General features: G+C 43.8%; 2 protein-coding genes across 3 annotated transcripts in view; one reads left to right on the top strand and one right to left on the bottom strand.

The window, feature by feature from the left end:
• On the bottom strand, positions 1 to 10,543 carry brd10 (bromodomain containing 10). Its single transcript, XM_084382464.1, has 10 exons — positions 10,071 to 10,543; positions 8,816 to 9,512; positions 8,214 to 8,414; positions 6,472 to 8,105; positions 6,256 to 6,317; positions 5,843 to 5,932; positions 5,597 to 5,712; positions 5,237 to 5,442; positions 2,925 to 4,991; positions 1 to 2,734 (listed from the first exon to the last, which is right to left on the bottom strand). Exons 2-10 carry the CDS (start codon positions 9,499 to 9,501, stop codon positions 750 to 752), a joined length of 7,047 nt encoding a protein of 2,348 aa, XP_084238590.1. The 5' UTR covers positions 9,502 to 9,512; positions 10,071 to 10,543; the 3' UTR covers positions 1 to 749.
• Positions 10,544 to 13,971: 3,428 nt separating this feature from the next.
• Positions 13,972 to 17,752, top strand: part of uhrf2 (ubiquitin like with PHD and ring finger domains 2) — a 32,667-nt gene continuing 28,886 nt past the window's right edge. For both annotated transcript variants that reach the window (XM_084382420.1, XM_084382419.1), the window contains exon 1: positions 13,972 to 14,308. In XM_084382420.1, the coding sequence (XP_084238546.1) occupies positions 14,156 to 14,308 (153 nt within the window). In that variant the 5' untranslated portion in view covers positions 13,972 to 14,155. The remainder of the gene's footprint in view (positions 14,309 to 17,752) is intronic.

Below are 17,752 nucleotides of genomic sequence, written 5' to 3'. Positions count from 1 at the left end.
GACAGTCGCATTGTTTATTTCCATGCAGTAACGCCCACATTTGTTCAATGAAAATGTACCTAGTAAATATTTTTGAAAAATCTATATGGTAAAAATAAATAAATGTGACTTCAAAACTTTTTATATGGGCTCAAACATGTAGTACAAATTCATCTATTAGTATATTTATATTTCTAAAAAGTAAAATGTAGTCATCAGTTACTAGTTGAATAGGACAGCGTGACAGAATCCGAATACAGACAGTTATTATTGTTCAAATTGATGGATAAAGTAGAGCAAGTTGTGCCTCCGAACAGTATCCCAAATATTACTTCTTGAAGCAGTATCTAATGGCACTGAAAAGTATTACAAAAGCTGGAGTTGTAATTCATTTTATCGACTTTCCCATTCTACTGAATTGTTATAACAGTTGTCATTACTGGCCATGAAGTAAAAAAAAAAAAAAAAAAAAGGACAGTTAAGAGTCTAGAACATTCATCTGAGAGCGGCCTCTACAGCTTTTCACTTAAGAAACCCATCACAGTATACATTTCCTGTATGTCTGATTGAGCATACAGTTAATCTCTAAGATAATTTAACCAAAGGGTGTAACCTACTATATCCTAAAAGTAAGTTACGAGTCAAACTACAGCTGGAAAGCAGTTCTTTAACTAACCCAAAGATTACTACAAGCAATGGAAATGAGACCTGCGAAAACAAAGCAGCTGAAAAGTGGTGTCTGAGTCCTCACAGAGCTGGCACAGTCTCAGTTAATTGGTGCACTTTCTGTCTGCCTGTGAAGGCTGAAAAGAGGAATCATGTGTGTGTAGTGCTCCAGTGGAACTGTTAGGGGAAGCCACCAGCGCATCCAGTGGTCTGGGGCAGGCAGTCAGCTCTGCTGGATTGATCTGGCACTGAACTGTATTCAAAACAGCGCCATCAGGACTAATGAGTAGCTTGGATGCTACATTGGTATGCATACCTAAGGATGAGGTCTGCAGAGAGTGCTTCCCAAGTGCTTGATTGGTCAGAACCACAGGTGGGTGGATGGTGTTGTTTGTCTTCAGTGATGCGATTGGTTGAGCTTGAGTGATTATTACCGTGCTGCTGGATGAAGGTGCGTTCACCACAGGCACCGTTTCAAAGGTGTTGACAGTGTTTCCGATTGGTGTAACCGTAGCAACGGGCAGCGTCTGCATCCTAGACACCGCACTAACAATTGGTGGGACAGCCACTGTGGGTATTACTTGTGTTCGTGTGCCAGCAAGCACTGGTTGCGTGATTCCAGGCCCCGTTTTTTTGATTGATGTGTTGTCTAGTCCTGTATGTGCTAATGCCTGCGATTGAGCCGTTGAGGGTGTTGCAATTCCAATTGCTGTTTGCTGGGGCTGTATGACTGGGCCCGGGGTTGTCACTGAAACCACCTGTTGGGCAGGAAGAGAAGAGTGCAAAGCTCGTGTGCCTGCTACCACAGGAGCAGCAGCTGAGGAGAGGGGTGCAGGAACTGACTGGCTGTGTAAAACAGGCAAGGATGATAGAGGTGCTGACAATCTGGATAAGGGGAGTGCAACTGCAGGCGAAATGGTGGATGGACATTCAGCTCGTGCAGGTGTACCAGCAGACAACCTGATTGTGGCCAGTGCTGAGCCGAGAGCAGGGGCACTGGTTGCCACTGGGGCAGCTGGTACACTGCCTAATCTTGGTGGGATTGAGACAAGAGTGGGTGTACCTACAGGAGGTGATGCAAAATTACCAACCTGTGCAGCTGGCAACCTAGGCAGAGCAGAAACTACACTCGTTTTACTGTGTAACCACGTTGAGCCCAGGCCAGGTGTTCCTGTTAGTTGGACTGGCGTAACATTGGGAGTGGTTGCTAGCATTGATGGACCAACAGCAGGTGTGCATGCTACAAAAGGACAACTTACGGCTGGCACACCAGGCAACCTCACTGGGGACTGGGGCAAAACTGGTGCTCGAGGGGCAACAGTGACATGGCTTGCCCCTTGGGGAGGTACTGATGCTCCAGTGCTGGCACTGGCTGTAGGCACTTGTTGTGGTGCAGGGCTAGAGATGATGAGGACGTGGCTGCCTGGACTCAAACCCTGGGGAGGAACTACAAAACGTGCATTATTAAGCAGGATCTGTGTGCCAGCAGCAAGAGGTGTAGAAGTGTTGATGACTATCCTCTGCTGGATTGTGCCAGTCGCAGAGGTGGTGAATTGGGAATTGGTGGTTTTTGCAGAGGAAATGGGTGTTTGAGGTTTATTGAGCGCAAGCTGAGAGGAAGATAGGTAGGAGGTGGTTTCTTCACCAATGCTACTTTGGATATTTGAAGGCTGACAGACATGAGCAGGTGTGGAGGACTGGGCAGGGCTACTCTGCGTGGTAGTGGTTACCTGAGCAGGAGAGTTGCTGGACAATATATTTGGAGGCATACCAAGGTCCCTCTTGACCATGTTTCCTGCAGTCAGAGTGGCAGCAGTAGATGATGTTGAAGAGCCCGGGTGGGAGATCATAGTTAAGGAAGGGATACCCTGGAGCCGAGAGCTGGTGGTCAGGGAAGCGTGTGATGCAAGCTGGGGAGAAGGGCTTGTGATGGTATTTGAACTGGTAACCGGGACCATTATAGGTGTGCTGGCTGTTGGACGGCCTGTATCCAAGACAGACACTGGTGTGCTCTTGGAAGGAGAACGTGACAGAGCTCCAATGGTCTGTCCAATGGTTGTTGTCTTCCCTGACAAATGGATTTGAATGCCTGGAGACACAGAGAGAACAATATTATTGATTACCTTTTTAATGCAATATTTAACCTACTACATATTAAAAAAGCTTCCAATTCTTCATATACAAATTTCCAATCATAACAACATTTAGAGACCAAATCAAGCACAAAATACAGCAGACATTATGAGAATCCCATTTAACATCACATTAAACAAACCCACCTGAGGGCAGAGTGATGTTCTTGACCTTGGACAACATTTCTGTGTTGACACCACCAACAGATTGGCCTGGGCTTAATCCCATTTTTGGAGTCTGACCTGATAATGAAGGGGTAAGCAGCTGTCCACTAGCCCCAGTTGCCATCGCCTGCTTTGGAATGCTTCCCACGGAGGTGGTGGATGATGTCGCTGTGGGCTGGCTGATGAACATGACTCTTGAACTAGGAAGTGATTTCATGGAAGAGGGTGTACCTTTCGATAAGGCTACATTTGAGGCGGAGGAAGAAGAGGGAGTAACCAGGATGAATTTAGTAACTTGGGATCTCTCATCTGTACTGGCCCGTTTGACGGCAGGCTTGCTGATGAGCTCTGCTTTCGTAAGAACTTGGGGAACCCCAGAACTACTCAGTGATGGGACAACAACAGTGTTTCTTACTAATGAAGGTTGTATATGAGAACCAGGTGCAGCCGTCTGTGATAGCTGGCCAATCTTTGTTGCAAATGCAGAACTAGCCGAGGTGTTGGGGCCTTGACTTAAAGCAACAGTAGTGCTTGCAGCCTGGTTTCCAGGGCCTGTAACGGGAATGCTACTAGTGACTGCAGTGAGCATGGGAGTCGTGACAGCAGAGGGGGACTTTAATACTGAAGAAACCTGCTTCTGAGGTTGAGCCACTGAGATACTCGTTACTGCTGGTATCGTGCAAGGGGAAGTCTGAGGGGGAACAGAAGGAGAAATAGTTGGTGACGTCTTGGATACAAGGAAGGCTTTAAACTGAGGTGAGATGGTGATGACTGGACTGGCGCCCAAAGAACCAAGCGCATTCTGATCAGAGGATGTCTGAACTTTGACAATGCCTGTGTTGCCTCCTCTAGTTGTTACCAGGATGGACTGAGAGTCACGGATACACACAGTCTTGAGCTCCTGTTTAGGGTCTATGGATTTTATAGGCTCAGTAGAAACAGCACTAGAAGGAGTTGTGATGGATGAGGAGACTGGCACGACACCTTGTGTTTTGCTTGCTTGGGTACTGCAGACTTGTGCCCCCTTGAACCCTGCTGTGCTCATGCCCCCCTGCTGCAAAAGAGGGGAAACAGATGGAGATGGGGTCCTCACTGTCCTGGCATCTTTTAGGGGAGCCACTTGCTGAACAGGGATTCTGTTCTCAGGAATGGTGAACCCAGGCACATTGGTGGACATACATAAGGGACTGGCCACTTTAGAAATTGGGACCTGAATGCCCTTAGATTGGTGTTGATGTAAAGAAGGGGCTTTTTCTTCAGTTTTGTGAATGAGAAGGTTAGAAGGCAGGATCACCACTTGCTGCAGGATCTTCTCCCCAGTGTTCTGGTCCACAACAGGATGAACAGAGATCTTGACTGGGCTGCTGCTGTCTTTCCTTACAAGGTGACCAAGACTCTCAGGTACCTTGTACACCACTTGGACAGGATTTTTTGGTTCACTCTGGGTTGGTTTGGTCTGTGGTGATTTAGGAAGAGCTGCCGTCACTGTGGCCATTCGTGGCTGTCTAACAACTTCAGTCTGTTGTCGTCCTTGTGCCTGCATTTGTTGTACTTTTTGCTGGGAACTGGATGGAGAACTTTGTGCTTTTGAGAGTTTTGTGGTAGTCACTGCAGAGGTAGGCAGGGAGACCAAAGACCTTTTGCTCTGTCTATCTACGTTGTTGACCCCTGGGTAATCAGCAGGCCGTTTCATTAAGGTCACTTTGTTTCCCACACTCTTAGCCAGCAGGGTGGGGATGGGCGTGTAGCCCTTAGGTAGTCCAGTGGTGGGATGGAGAATGGGTGGTCTTGGTGAGAGTGAAGTCTGAGCTGGCACCCTTGCTGCCCATGCCGAGTTTGAATCCCTGGATTGATTTGATGGGATCAGTTCAGATCTAGACTGTGTCCCAGAGTCAGCAGTAGATGTAATGGTACTGCTGCCAGTTTGAACTCTTGAACTCAGACTGAAGCCTTTCTCTGGGCTGGCCAGAGGGTGTTTTAGGTGGTTGGAAGGTACGTAGGTCACCGTTCTACCTCCAGCAGACTCTGCAGCAAATTCCTTGGAGCTTGCTGAGAACATAATGGAGATGTCTATTAGGGATGCGCCGATTGATTAGACATCTAACAATAGACAGGTTGTAACATTCATTTAATTTCCTCTAGGACAGTTAAATAAGCTCAGAACTGTGTGTTTGAACGGCGCTGCAGCCATTAGGACCAGAAATTAAAAATACAATAATAAATTAAATCTCTATCATTACATTAGCATAATAAAAAATCCAATATTAGCCTAGATTCTAGTTTTATTACTTTACCTCCACTCCAAAGACCTCTGGGAACCATATCTTCCTCTTCCAATCTTCTAAAATGATCCGAGAGCGAACAAGCCTCCTTTCCAAAATCCCTCTCTTCATCTTCATCGTCTGATGACGATGATGATGAAGAAATACACTCCTCACGCACAAAGTTATTGTACTCTGGATGCTTTTTGAAATCGTCAGATTCCTTCTTCAAACGAAGCCTGATGTAGAAGAAAATAAATAACTATTTAATTGTGGTCATTATGCTTGTGCTGGCCAACTAATGTCAAATTGCACAAAACCAAAAATCATTATCAGAACAAAGCTTTGACAAAAAAAATAAAGTATACATGAAGACTTAGTTATGAGTTTTACCTGTTCCTTTGAAAGGCCTTGACAAGTTTAGGTTCCCAGGGAGAGAGCTCATTCAGTAGTCTGATTAGAGTGCTGTGGAGGTCTTTCACTGCTTCTCTCCTATAATACCACCGACCCTGTCATTCAAACAAGCAAAAGAAACCTTGGTCAATTCATCAACATTTAAATGTAAGAAAATGTGTGCGCACACTGACTTCACCACCAAATTCAGAAGGCTCTGGAGCATGAACTATGATTATAACCTACCAATCTCTTTTTGGTGCTCTCCAGGTCATCGAGCTCATCTTCTGTCTTACTGATCAGCTCACGCAACTGCTCAAGACTGGTGCATACCAACTAGAGAGAACAAATAACATACTGAGTAAGAAAATCTCAATAATTATAATAATACTATTAGCCCATGCCCTGGGCTTCAAAAGTTGGTGAAAAACATTCTAGTAAATCACATAAATAACATTAAGGCAATGTGATTGTGATTTTTGGGCTATATAAATAAAATGTATTTATGACAGAAAGAGGGGAAGGAGAATGGCGAGGCTTACAAAATATTTGGAAATTACACAATTGTATAAAAATGATGAAGATTACTCAATCAAAACGGCAATAATAATACACTGATTAGGAAATGGGAATATGCGTTTTAACATGAGTGTGACTACCTTAAATGATGGCTCAGCTGGAGGTTCATCTTTAATTTTCTTTGATGTTTCAAGTTTTTTTCCTGTCAACGAGATAACAAATAAAGTCACTGAACCAACAAGTTATTATTGGAAAAAATGAACTGAATATTGTGTCAAATTCAGATCATATTCCATATCGTTTTGCAGCTATGAGCGCGCGCTTAATATTTAACATCAACACTGACTTTTTCTCACCTGTTTTATGTTTTTTCTTCTTGTCTTTTCTTTTAATTGTTGGAGCAACTCTCTGCACTGCAGACTTGGCAGCCTCAGCTGGGGACAGCCTCATCCTGTCCACGTGCTGCAGCTGCTTGTGCTCTCCTTTCACCCTCGGCAGCTGTTCCCTCCCTCGCTTTTTCTTCCGCTTTTTCTTTTTAGTCCAGATTTTGTCATTCACCCTCTCTTCACTTGAGTTTTGAGCACTCTCAGAAGACAACTGTGTTGTTAACCCAGAAGTGCCACAGCAGCACTCGTGCTCCTCTGATTTAATATTACTAGTTTTGCTTTTACAACAATCCAAACAGGAGGATCTTTGGTTTTCCTGACAGGGACCTCCTACCTCCATTTTGAGCCCCACCGATTTGCTTGGCGAGGCCTGACTCACTGAGCGAGCAGGTGACCGGCCTGTGTAGCTGTGCTCCCCTACGCTCAGACAGGGCTCCTGTGTCTCTGCTTTAATGGTGCGCATTGAACCCAATGAGAAGCCCGGCTCCTGTTTTATCATGAGCCGCTTGGATTCATGCTCCAACTTTACAGTCTCTTCCTTCAAGTTCATTTCCACTACTCTTCCTCCAATAGGACTAGTGTGTGAAGGGGATAAGGAGTTAGTGTGTGTTTTCAAGTCCAATTTAGAGTCATCGCAGGACTCTCCATCAGAGGACCCTGATTCAGACCCCTCCTCCTTCTTCAGTGACCACGATTTAAATCTTTTTTTGACTTCCTCTCCGTCCCAGTTTTCCCCTTTAAAAAACCTAAGTGTCTCTGCTCTCCCATTTCCAAAATCATCAGACTCTCCTGTGTCCATGGAGCCTCCATAACAGCCCCCGTCACTTCTAACCGCCTCATCCTTCATTCCATCCGACTCTTCACCTTCCGTCCCTGGCTCCATTTCAACCCTTTTGACCCAAACAGAAGGGAAAGGAAAAGCTGGGGGTGTGCTGGGGCTCTGGCAGTAGATCCTCAGGTCTGCCCCACAGAAATGTGGGAAATGTATATAGGCATTCTCCTTGCTGTCATAGCCCAGGATAGACTCCCTACATTCATGGATGGGCTGGGACAGCAGAGCATCCTGCACGTCTTTCTGTGTCTCATACACATGATCACACAGCCCCTTCAGAAGCCATACTCGCTGGTAGAAGTGCAGCAAGTGAAAGGGCTTCTCCTCCAAAGGACTCACCTCCCCAAGGGTGCTGAAAAACTGCTGGCAGAGTCCAAGCTGCTCTGCCCGACCTGGCTGATCATGGGAGGAACCAACAGCTCGATACCAGCCCATGACCCGCTGCCTGAGCTCTGACTCCCAGCGGCGGTAAGGCAGGGCAGGCCGGCGGTGCAGAGTGGCCCGCCGTTGGGGTGGGGACAGTAGGGAAGACATGATTTTGGACAGGAGGCTGCTGCAGCGGGGCATCAGCAAACAACGCTCCAGCTCAAAAAATACAATCTCTGGGAGGTTAAGGGCAGTCTGAGCCAGGCAGAGGAAGTGTCCTATGGCAGGGAGTTCCCAAAGTGTGTCCACAGTGTGGGGGGAAGCTTGTGACAGCAAAGTCTGCTCCCACTCTTCGACCTCTTTGGCTGACATTTCCTCTGCCTCTTTCTTCTCAAGCTCTCGTTGCCTAAAAAGTCAGACCAAGTTTTAATACTTTTCTTGTAATACTATTAAAAAACCCTAAAAACTCACATCGTGACATAATTTTAATCTTTTCTCTCAAATATTCACTCACCTCTTCTCATCCTTGGCCCTCTGTTGCTCTTCCAGCCGTAAAGTCTGGACCATAATTGACTCATGCCCACCAACAGTGATGGTGGCCAGGCTGCGAGGCGCCAGTCTCCTCCTCGTTGAGGTTCCCCCTGAACTCCGTTCCTCGTCTGCACCAAAACGCCCTTTAGAAGTCACTGCCAAGGTTGTCTTCTCTCGCAGCGTCCTAGTTTGACAGAGGGAGAGGAAAAACTGATGTGTAAATATCATTCAATTTGCTTGATGACAGCTGCCTGGAAAGTAAACAAACAGTGCATCTACACCACTGATGTCATCCAAAGGCCAAACAATTGTTCAGATTGCACAAAAATAGAATTTAAAACAGTAAGTACATTTTTGATCAATAACAGAATAATTGTGATAGCATAGCATGCTGCTGACTCTCATTCTCTTATTACTACTACTACTAATAATAAATATACTAGTGTTAGGGAGAAAAACATTTGCTGCCCAGCAACATAAACTCATGATCACAAGACGTAGAAAACATCCTTTGGGCCTTCTATGATAGCCAGTGTATTTGCCAGCAAAGCAATTTGTTCAACAGTGTAATTACTTTATGTTTACCTGGATAGCAGCGTAAGCTTCTGCTCCAGCATGATTTCCAGCTTTTGAGCCTGTTTGGAGATCCAGTGGTCCACCCCGTGATAGCGGTAACAGTTCTCCAACATCAGCCTGAAGTCTGCAACAAACTCTGTTATGGTCTCATACTCCTGATTGATAAACTTCTCCTCCATCCTCTGCATGCACATGGACTGCCTCAGCTGTGCCTGACCCCAGCCCCGGACACCTCCAATACCGTGCAGGGCCTCCTGGTGGCCGATGGGATAGAGGAAGGGGCTGGTGATGCTTTTGTGCTTGTCTAAGAGAAAGCCAGTGAATATTCTATAAGCTTGCTGGACCTCATAGTTCATGTCCTCCTCGAAGCTATTGCTGTTAGTGGAAATGCAGACCTCAGGTAGAGAGAGGTCGCTGTTAGAAAACTCTGACATGCCATCATTGCTAAGTGCAGCAGTAACATCTTCACTGTCGCCAGGACAGTGTAATGCTACCATAGTCTCAACTTCACAGGCGCCATTGCTGAGCCCATCCTCATTCATGACCAGGCCAGTATCTTCAGTGCTGCTGTTCCCCCATTTGGATTGTGAGGACATGGTGCCTGAGCTGGGCTGATGGGGTGCCGAGTCTTGGTTGTGGAACAAGGGTTGGCTACAAGCTGCTGCGGTTTGGTCTGTTATATCCTCCTGATCCATGGTCCAGGCACCTGAAGTGGGTAACAGGTGTCACTGTGTTGAACTTTTATGTTGCAACAACACTCAAACTTAGTTTTTATGCAATTAAACACTAGATCGAGACAAATAAACAGTGCTTACTGAGCATTTTTATTGCGAGGTCCAAAATAAATCACAGCAGGGAGATATTGTGTTCATAACTGACATACCTAAGATCGCCAAGCTAAGTTTGCTGACATTATAATTCCTTGTCATGGCAGGTGTTCACATTATTACAGCCAAATGATACACAGAAATGTTAACTCGTGTGATTGTGTCTGAACTATAAGCAGTTAAACTTACTTTATCTAAGTGCCTGATCTTTGCAAACTTTTCCTTTTCCCTGGATCTTTGGCTAACTAGCTTGAAGTTAGCTGTTAGCGAGCGAGCTAACAGTAGTTAAAACAACAATAAGTAAACAAAGTTTGCTCTGCGTGCTCATGGGGAGTCCCATAGTGCATTCCCTTAACCCATCCCGTCTCCCCATCACGTGCAGAATAAGACCAAAACAAACTGACCAGACGCACAGCTCGGTTGGCTAAACAACATACCTCGACGTCCAGACACGCACCAGGCGAGACCGCTTTTAGCAAGCTTAGCAGCCACGACAGCTTGCTAGCTGGGTTAGCTTGCTATTGTCTCCAATCTGGGGCCTGCAATTGCTGCGTTCGCTGTCCATGCTGAAAACGTTGTAGCAATTAAATGTCCGGCAGATAAAAAGTTATGCAGACATCTCGTGTCGTCAGCGCACGGAGTCATGCCAGTGACAGCAAGATGGCTAAAGGAGCGTTAGCCGGAGTAACACTAGCTGATTGTCCGACAATGCACAACAGTTCATTATCACTAGCCAGCCAGCTAACCCGCTAGGTCTGCAAGTTGACAGCCACTTTATGACACATGGAATTGCTAGGTTGACTTTAGAGACAAATATCCGCCATGTGTCAGATTTCTTCGGGACCCTGCTGGGTTTACAAAAAGCTAGTAACCGACTGCTGTCTAGCTTGAAGACTACTGTGCCGTTCACTTCCACCCTGCGTGCGCCCGATGCAAATGTGCGCATCCTGCCCTGACGTAGCTGGCAGGTCGCGTGTCACACCGAAATTGTTATTTTGGTTTTGGAGCTAATGCTGACACGCTCTCTATTTACACTGTATTATTAACCTTACTGTGTCAGCTATTTGTCACAGAAACAGGAGCGTCTTGAGACGGCTGTCATTCGGGGAAACAAAAAAGCACATTGTCGACCAGGTTTGTGCGCACAACGCGAGTCAACAGCACCAGATTGTACACTTTCATTCATAACTTGAGCCCTGAAGTGTCATTTAATAATTTACAGAAGACACAGTAGGCTCTGTTCCGTGTACAGTGTAAACTTGAGCAGTGTACATTGCTCACTTGTGGCCGCTAGATGTCGCCGGTCACTCACGTACAACAGGCAGCGGACGCGCGAGTGGTGACCTCTGGCTTTTATGCCCTCTGTTTAGCCTCTCAGGCAGCTCCTGACATTACGTTGTTTACCACATGCAAGCCTGCATCTTATGGTTGTTGTGATTATAGCTGGGTTCATGTTTGGGACAAGCGTGTAAATCCTAGGAGACGGAATTTGTACACTATTAACCTGACAGACAAATCTCAGGGCAGGATAGCCCACTACGTTGTTGAGGTTGATGCATGTAGGGCCACATGTTTCTGTAGGGGGAGAGTTGTTTATCACCAGACTGATATGTTGAAACAGTGTTACTGACTGTGTTTGGCACCTGTCATTGTTTTAATACAACTGCCAAGTTTAAAAAAAAAAAAATCTCACGAGCATGCAGCATCAGGAAAGCAGATGTAGGCCTGTTATTCTTTTACACTGACAGTTATAGACTTGCCAGTGGCACATTGAGGAGGTCTCCAGCTGGGACAATTGTTAATTAAACAATTATGCCACTAGAGGCATGTGCTTTACAGTGATTTCAGCTCAGCTAGGAGGTATTGTCAGGCAAGGGGTTTTCAGTCCAGTATAGATTTGGTACACAACGGTGAATAATTCCCTGATGTGCATTGCAGTGGTGTGCACTTTACTTTGAGGGACAGAGGCAAAGCCAATGATAATCGGCCCTAGGGGAGAGTTTAAAGTGTGTTAGCGTGTCATGATTCATCATTATATCACCATGGCAACAATATGATATGGATTTTCTCGCGCCGAAAATGCTTAACTTAGACAGTATATTTCAGTAATAAAGACCAATATTCCTACGTAAAATGAAAGATTTTTGTATGCTCTGCCCAGAATTAAGACAGCAGGACTTCAAAAGGCTTTTCATAAGGCAACGGAATACAATAAAACAATTAGGAGGAAGAATAAAATGAATCAAAACAGGAGGAAATTAAATTAGGTACAAACCGACAAACAATAACTGACAAGAAATAGAGTTTCAGTGCAGCAGTTAGTGCGGTAAATAAATAATCAAAGGCACTGGAGAACAGGAGAGATTTTAATTTCAATTTTTAAAGTGATTCAAGTTTGAGAACATTGAAGACAGTCAAGAATATGGTTCAATCTGTGGGCAGAACAGCAGCTAAAAGCAGCTTCACCCAGTTTGGTTCTGACTCGAGGCACTACTAGCTGACTGCATCCTATAACGATCTTAAGGGCCTATTAAGTTTATGTTTCTGGCATTTCCAACTTGTATTTTTGCCCAGGGGCAATAAGTGATTTGTGAACGGGCAGCCGCAGTTTAAAAATCAGTTGTATAACTAACTGTAAGCCAATGGGCTCAGTTTGACTGTTTCTTGTTCACACCAAGGCAGCAACATTTTGAATGTGCTGCACTTGTATAATTGTATTTTGGGGGAAGACAAAAGATTAATCTCTAGTAGATTAATATTATAACATACCACTACATTTAACCAAAAGTGAATCACCAGCCGACAGGCCAGGCACACAGACTCCCAATAAACAAGCTGTTCTCAGAGGAAAATAAGGTCCCCAGAACACTGTTTGAAGCTAGAAAGATGGCAGGGTCTGCCAAATATAAACAAAGTTAAACAGCATGAAATTGGGTTGTCCTTTAAGGTCACTTTTTTTATTCAGTTTCAGTACTGAGTTGCCACACGGTAAACCTGTGTAAAACTATGTAATATTCCACTATAGGGATACTGTACACAATGCAGGTGGAGAAACAAGAGGTTAATAGAGGCCTGGTTGACAATCTTTGGCCCTTTGGCTCCAAACAGGTTAATCTGAACCATTTATGGAAGTATTGAGATCTTTCAATTAGGGGTTGACTGATAAGGCTTTTTCAGGGCTGATACCACTTATTAGAAATCAAGGAGACTGAAAACCAAGATTTGGGACAGATATTCAACTATCTGTGTCAAAATGACAAACAATCACTGATGGAATAACCCTAAGTAGCTCAAGTACTATTCTTAAGAATAATTTTCAGGTACTTTACTTGAGTGTTTCAATTTTCTACTACTTCATACTTCCTCTCCACTGCATTTATTTGATAACTTTAGTTGGGCTACTAGTTACTTTGCAGATCTAGATTATTCAGGGTTTATAGGCTATTAATTGTGACCAATCAGATAGTGTTGTGGGCGGGTCATTGTGTGAGAGGATGCTGCATCAGAGCCAAAGTAGCACCCTTTAAATTTGTTTATTTTATCGCCAATCTGACAGAAAAATAACCGATAGCGATAATTGGAAAAATGCCGAATATCGGCCCAATAATCGGCCAGGGCCAATAATTGGTCTACCCCTACTTTATAAGTAAAAGTACATGCAATGCATATATTTGATAATTTAACTAAGTAAAACTACAGAATTATCAGCAAAATGTACATTAAGATGTAAAAGGTAAAGAAAGGGCCCTATCAGAATTACATCATTGCAAAATGGCTCTACTTGATTTTAGCTTCGGCAATGATATGCATGTGCTCATATTTTCTATGTGAATGTGCAAACTGTCAGACAAATGTAGTGGTGTAAAATAAAACAGTACTTCACTCAGAAATGTAGTGTAGTACAGGTATGAAGAAGCTTAAAATTGATATTAATAAGTACACTACTTTAGTTAGGTATATTGGGATAATATAGTGTGTCACTTTATTGGTTATTCTGGGAGATATCTGAATTTTTGTATCGTGAATACTTTTGGTACTACATTTAATTGGACTTTTACTGCATATCCATGCACATGCATACATGCACCCATATCCCCAACTCATTTTAAGTAGTGTACCACAGAATGTAATTTCCGCTGCTGACTTTCGGGTACAAAAAATATATTTACTTAATTGACACAAAGAAATTATGTCAAGTGACACTACAACAATAGCACTGTAGCACTGTACTGTAGAGGCCTTCAGACATGGCTCTGTTTTTACATTAAGGAGGGAGCTGTGCCTTTAACTGCAAACTGTGCTCGCTTAAACGTTATTTCGCGAGATTTGCTTGGCGCCGCGACCTCATGTGAGACACCTCCTGCGCGAGCCAGTCCGACGTTACCTCTGCAGAGGAAAACGCAATGGAGCCCTGAACATTTTTTACCCCATTTCTATCTCCTTTAACCCCTGGAAAACAGCACTCACGTCCGAATTTGGCTGTATCTGCTATTTATTTGAAGCGTAACAGGGCGGTGCAACGATGTGGATCCAGGTTCGTACTATAGACGGGAAGGAGACGCGAACCGTTGAGGATCTTTCTCGATTGACCAAAATTGAGTCTTTACGGTTGAAAATACAGGACATCTTCAATGTAAGCCCACAGCAGCAGCGTCTGTTCTACAGAGGGAAGCAGGTAAGCCTCGTTTTTGTGTCACCCTCGTCTCGCAACAGTCGGTTTTTGGAAAGCTTTGGCAAAGGGGGTAGGTGCTGGTGGAGAGTGAGTGGTCCTCTGGTGTTGTAGCCGTTTCTGACCCATGCGAGCTTCCTGTTTTGATAGGAATTCGCCAATAGTTCTTGCGCAAGAGCCCGGGGTACGTGGTGTGCCAGCCCCCCGAGAAGAAAACGGCGATATTACATAATTGTAAAGTCAATGTATGGGGCCGTGTCACATTGTTTGGGTCGGCGCTGGGGGGGGAGACTCGCATGCAACAAATGTCTCACCGCCGTAGACATGTTTGTTTACATTGCCGCGAGAGAGAAAAGAGAACATCGCCCTCTTGTTCCACATGTAGACCGAAGTAGTGCAGCGCGAAACACAACAGCCCGCATCTCCCACCGATCAACACCTGTTTAACTGAACCAACAGCAGCTCGATCTGCACGCCACAAAATCATCTGTTTTGTGTTTGCAGACATGTGACACCAGTAGCTTCAGAAAGCCCACTAGAGAGCCATCAGGCGTGTGTTATTATGATGATGTTAATAATAATTTGAAGGAGGAGGGGACTCGTGGCTCCACGTGCCCTGACATCTAAAAAAGCAAGCAAGTGTAGTTGTGTTTACACCCTGGCTTCACTACAGTATGCACACTGTGCAGAGAGGACTGACAGGGCTGTCTACTGTAAAGATGGAAGCCTGTCCTTCTCATTGTCTGACAGTTGAGTAGTGCAACAGATTCAGACACACAAATTCAGATGGATCAGTGTGTTTTAATCAAACATGAAGCCTTACTTCTGTCCCACATGATTTCAATTTGTAGCATTCCTGAAAAATCCAGAAAACGAGATTCAAGACCCGAAGACCCAATTTTTGGGGGGGAGGCGATGCCAATACCAATATTAGGGAGTAAGTAATATACTATACAAACTTTTCCCTCAAATGTGGTTATCAAACACTTGTGACAAAGATATGTAATGGAAGCAGGATGTTTGGCAGATAAACAATAAACTTTTATTGTCTAAAATGACAGCAGTGCACTGAAACAGTAAACTCCCCTGGGAATTTAGTAATAACTACCCCAGCGTCTTTTCTCCATTATGTTCTGTAAAACCACAAAATTTCATAGCAGACAACACGCCGATATCAATATATCTGTGATAGGCCAATATCAGTCGATAATATCAGCTATCTGACATATCGATCAGGCTCTCCTGACTACACTCAGTAATTTAGCTCATGAGTTTATACTTGAGCGCCAAAGCACTTCTATCCATTTAATCTCATCATGAAAAATGTCTCATATAAAGCTTGATTTGTGATTTACTTGTGATAAGTTAAGATTTTCTTTAAAATAAATATATAAATAAATCAGCCTGAATTTTAGCGTATGATTTGGGATATTGTTGTCAATAGCGTATAATATTATGTAAAATAGTGGTTTTCAGTCAAATTATCATTATTTGTAGACTTAATTTCAACATTTATGTCATTCTATAGCCTACAATATTACCAAGGTAATTTGTAATTAGTACTCCAACTGACTATTATTGTCATCATCAATCAAAGCCGATTATTTCCACTATCAATCGTTTAGTCCAGTGTTTGTCAGTCCTGTTCCTGGGGGGTTTAGATGCTTCCCTGCTCCAGCATACCTGATTAAAATAATCAGCTCGTCACCAAGCTCTGCTGAAGCCTGATAACGACCCATTTATTTGAATCAGGTGCGTCGGGGGCCGGCAAACATCTAAAACATGCAGGGCAGGGGGGGCAGAGGAGTCCAAAGTGACGTCTTCAAATTGCTTCTTTGTCCAGCCAGCAGTCCCAAAACCCAAAGACTCTTCATTTACTCTCATGTATGACTAAGAAAAGCAGCTAATCTACACATTTACTCCGACCTTTTGATTATGAAAATAGCTGGATAGTAATTTTCTTGTGATCAGCTAATCATTGAGGCTTTATTCATATTGCAAGAAAACCAACAGGGCTATGGGACAAATTCTTCTGACCAGTACTACGATGTCAGTTTCTTTGGGAGGAAACTAGTGCAAAAACCACAATAATTATGCAAGCCCAAATGGAGACTAAAAATATATGTCTTTGGTTTTAAGGCTACAACCAGGCTGGAATATTTAGTTGCTGTCCTGGTGGGATGGCAGTTCAACACACTGTTAACCCTTTTTGTGTTAGAAACATGATGATTCACATATTACTGTGAACAGAAGAAGTTTGTGTACCTTTTCACACTCCCATGTAGTGATTGAAGCTAATTTGATGTAACTAAGTGGCAGCCGTTAGGGAAGACAATGGTATGAAGGCTGTAAGCTGCCGTCCTGACATGGGCCCATAAGTTTGTGTGTGTCATGGCGGATGGGTGCAGGCAGCGTGCAGCCTCAAAGTCTGTGGTTTACTTTTTGAACACACACAGGCATATTTTATGATCCACCACACACAGACACTCAGCTTGTAACTGAGACTGTTAAAATAGGAGATGCAGACAATATTAGGGAACATTTATAACCCTAGATGAAGTGCTGTAATATGTTCAGTCTGGACAGAAAACTTTATCTTTTGCTTTTTATGCTCTGTTTGTTCAGTATACAAGAGAATAAGCATATAACAGACTGTAGCAGACTGACCCACCGTATCTTAAGATGTATAATGTGTGAAAGGTTAGTGAAAGCAGGAGGTGCTTATTGCTCGCAGGACTCTTGTGCCATGATTTATTTAGTGTTTTAGCATAACATTACAAAGCTGATATTAACACAGTATGACTCAGTCAGTTCCAGAAAAGCCCGCGGAAGCAGTCGGCCTACATGATGTGCTGATCTCACATTGTTTACATTTAGTCACACTTGTGTATGTGTCAGGCTGCATCACAAGCCAAGAAATTCCTTTATACATGGGCCTCTGCATTTCCAAGTTGTCCAGCCTACTTCCTGTTGTGTAATTGAATGATAATGAAGTCTCGAACATTTAATTCTGAGTCATAGGGGCTACAATGGGTTATTTTCTTCTCCGTTTGCAAGCTGTGTACACTGCAGGACGGAGGGAGAGAAAATACTTGAAGAAATGTTTGTAATGGTGAAGGAGGGAATTTAATGCCTCGAATAATTATATATACCCCTGTTGTCTACAGCACATGTGCTTTTTTTGTCAGAAACAATGGTGTAATTGGCCAACCTAATAGTGGCAAACCATTATTACAAAAATAGATGGAAGATACTGTGTTACACCAATGCCTTTAGATGCATTTTCTGTACTTTTGTGAGCTAATTTCATTTTCCCTAAAATCAACAAGACCTTTATGCAACTTAATAACAAAGCAGAGACCGTTCTTCTTTCAGTTCAAGGATTTCATCAACAGTAGTAGCTACAATCTAGTTGAAATACATTAGCTTTATTAACAATTAATTAGCTGT

The sequence above is a fragment of the Pagrus pagrus genome (assembly GCF_965226575.1).
Source record: "Pagrus pagrus genome assembly, chromosome: 19".
NCBI classification, from domain to species: Eukaryota; Metazoa; Chordata; class Actinopteri; order Spariformes; family Sparidae; genus Pagrus; species Pagrus pagrus.
The sequence above is the reverse complement of the archived record's forward strand: the minus strand, read 5'-3'. Positions and strand labels throughout refer to the sequence as shown.

Bases quoted from the DNA above. Each gene is read 5' to 3' on its own strand.
- brd10 (XM_084382464.1), bottom strand. From the start codon at position 9,501: ATGGATCAGGAGGATATAACAGACCAAACCGCAGCAGCTTGTAGCCAA. The intron at 5,713-5,842 runs GTAGGTTATAAT...TTTGAATGACAG, and splicing joins AGAGCACCAAAAAGAGATTG to GGTCGGTGGTATTATAGGAG. The intron at 5,443-5,596 runs GTAAAACTCATA...CTTCTACATCAG, and splicing joins AAGGCCTTTCAAAGGAACAG to GCTTCGTTTGAAGAAGGAAT.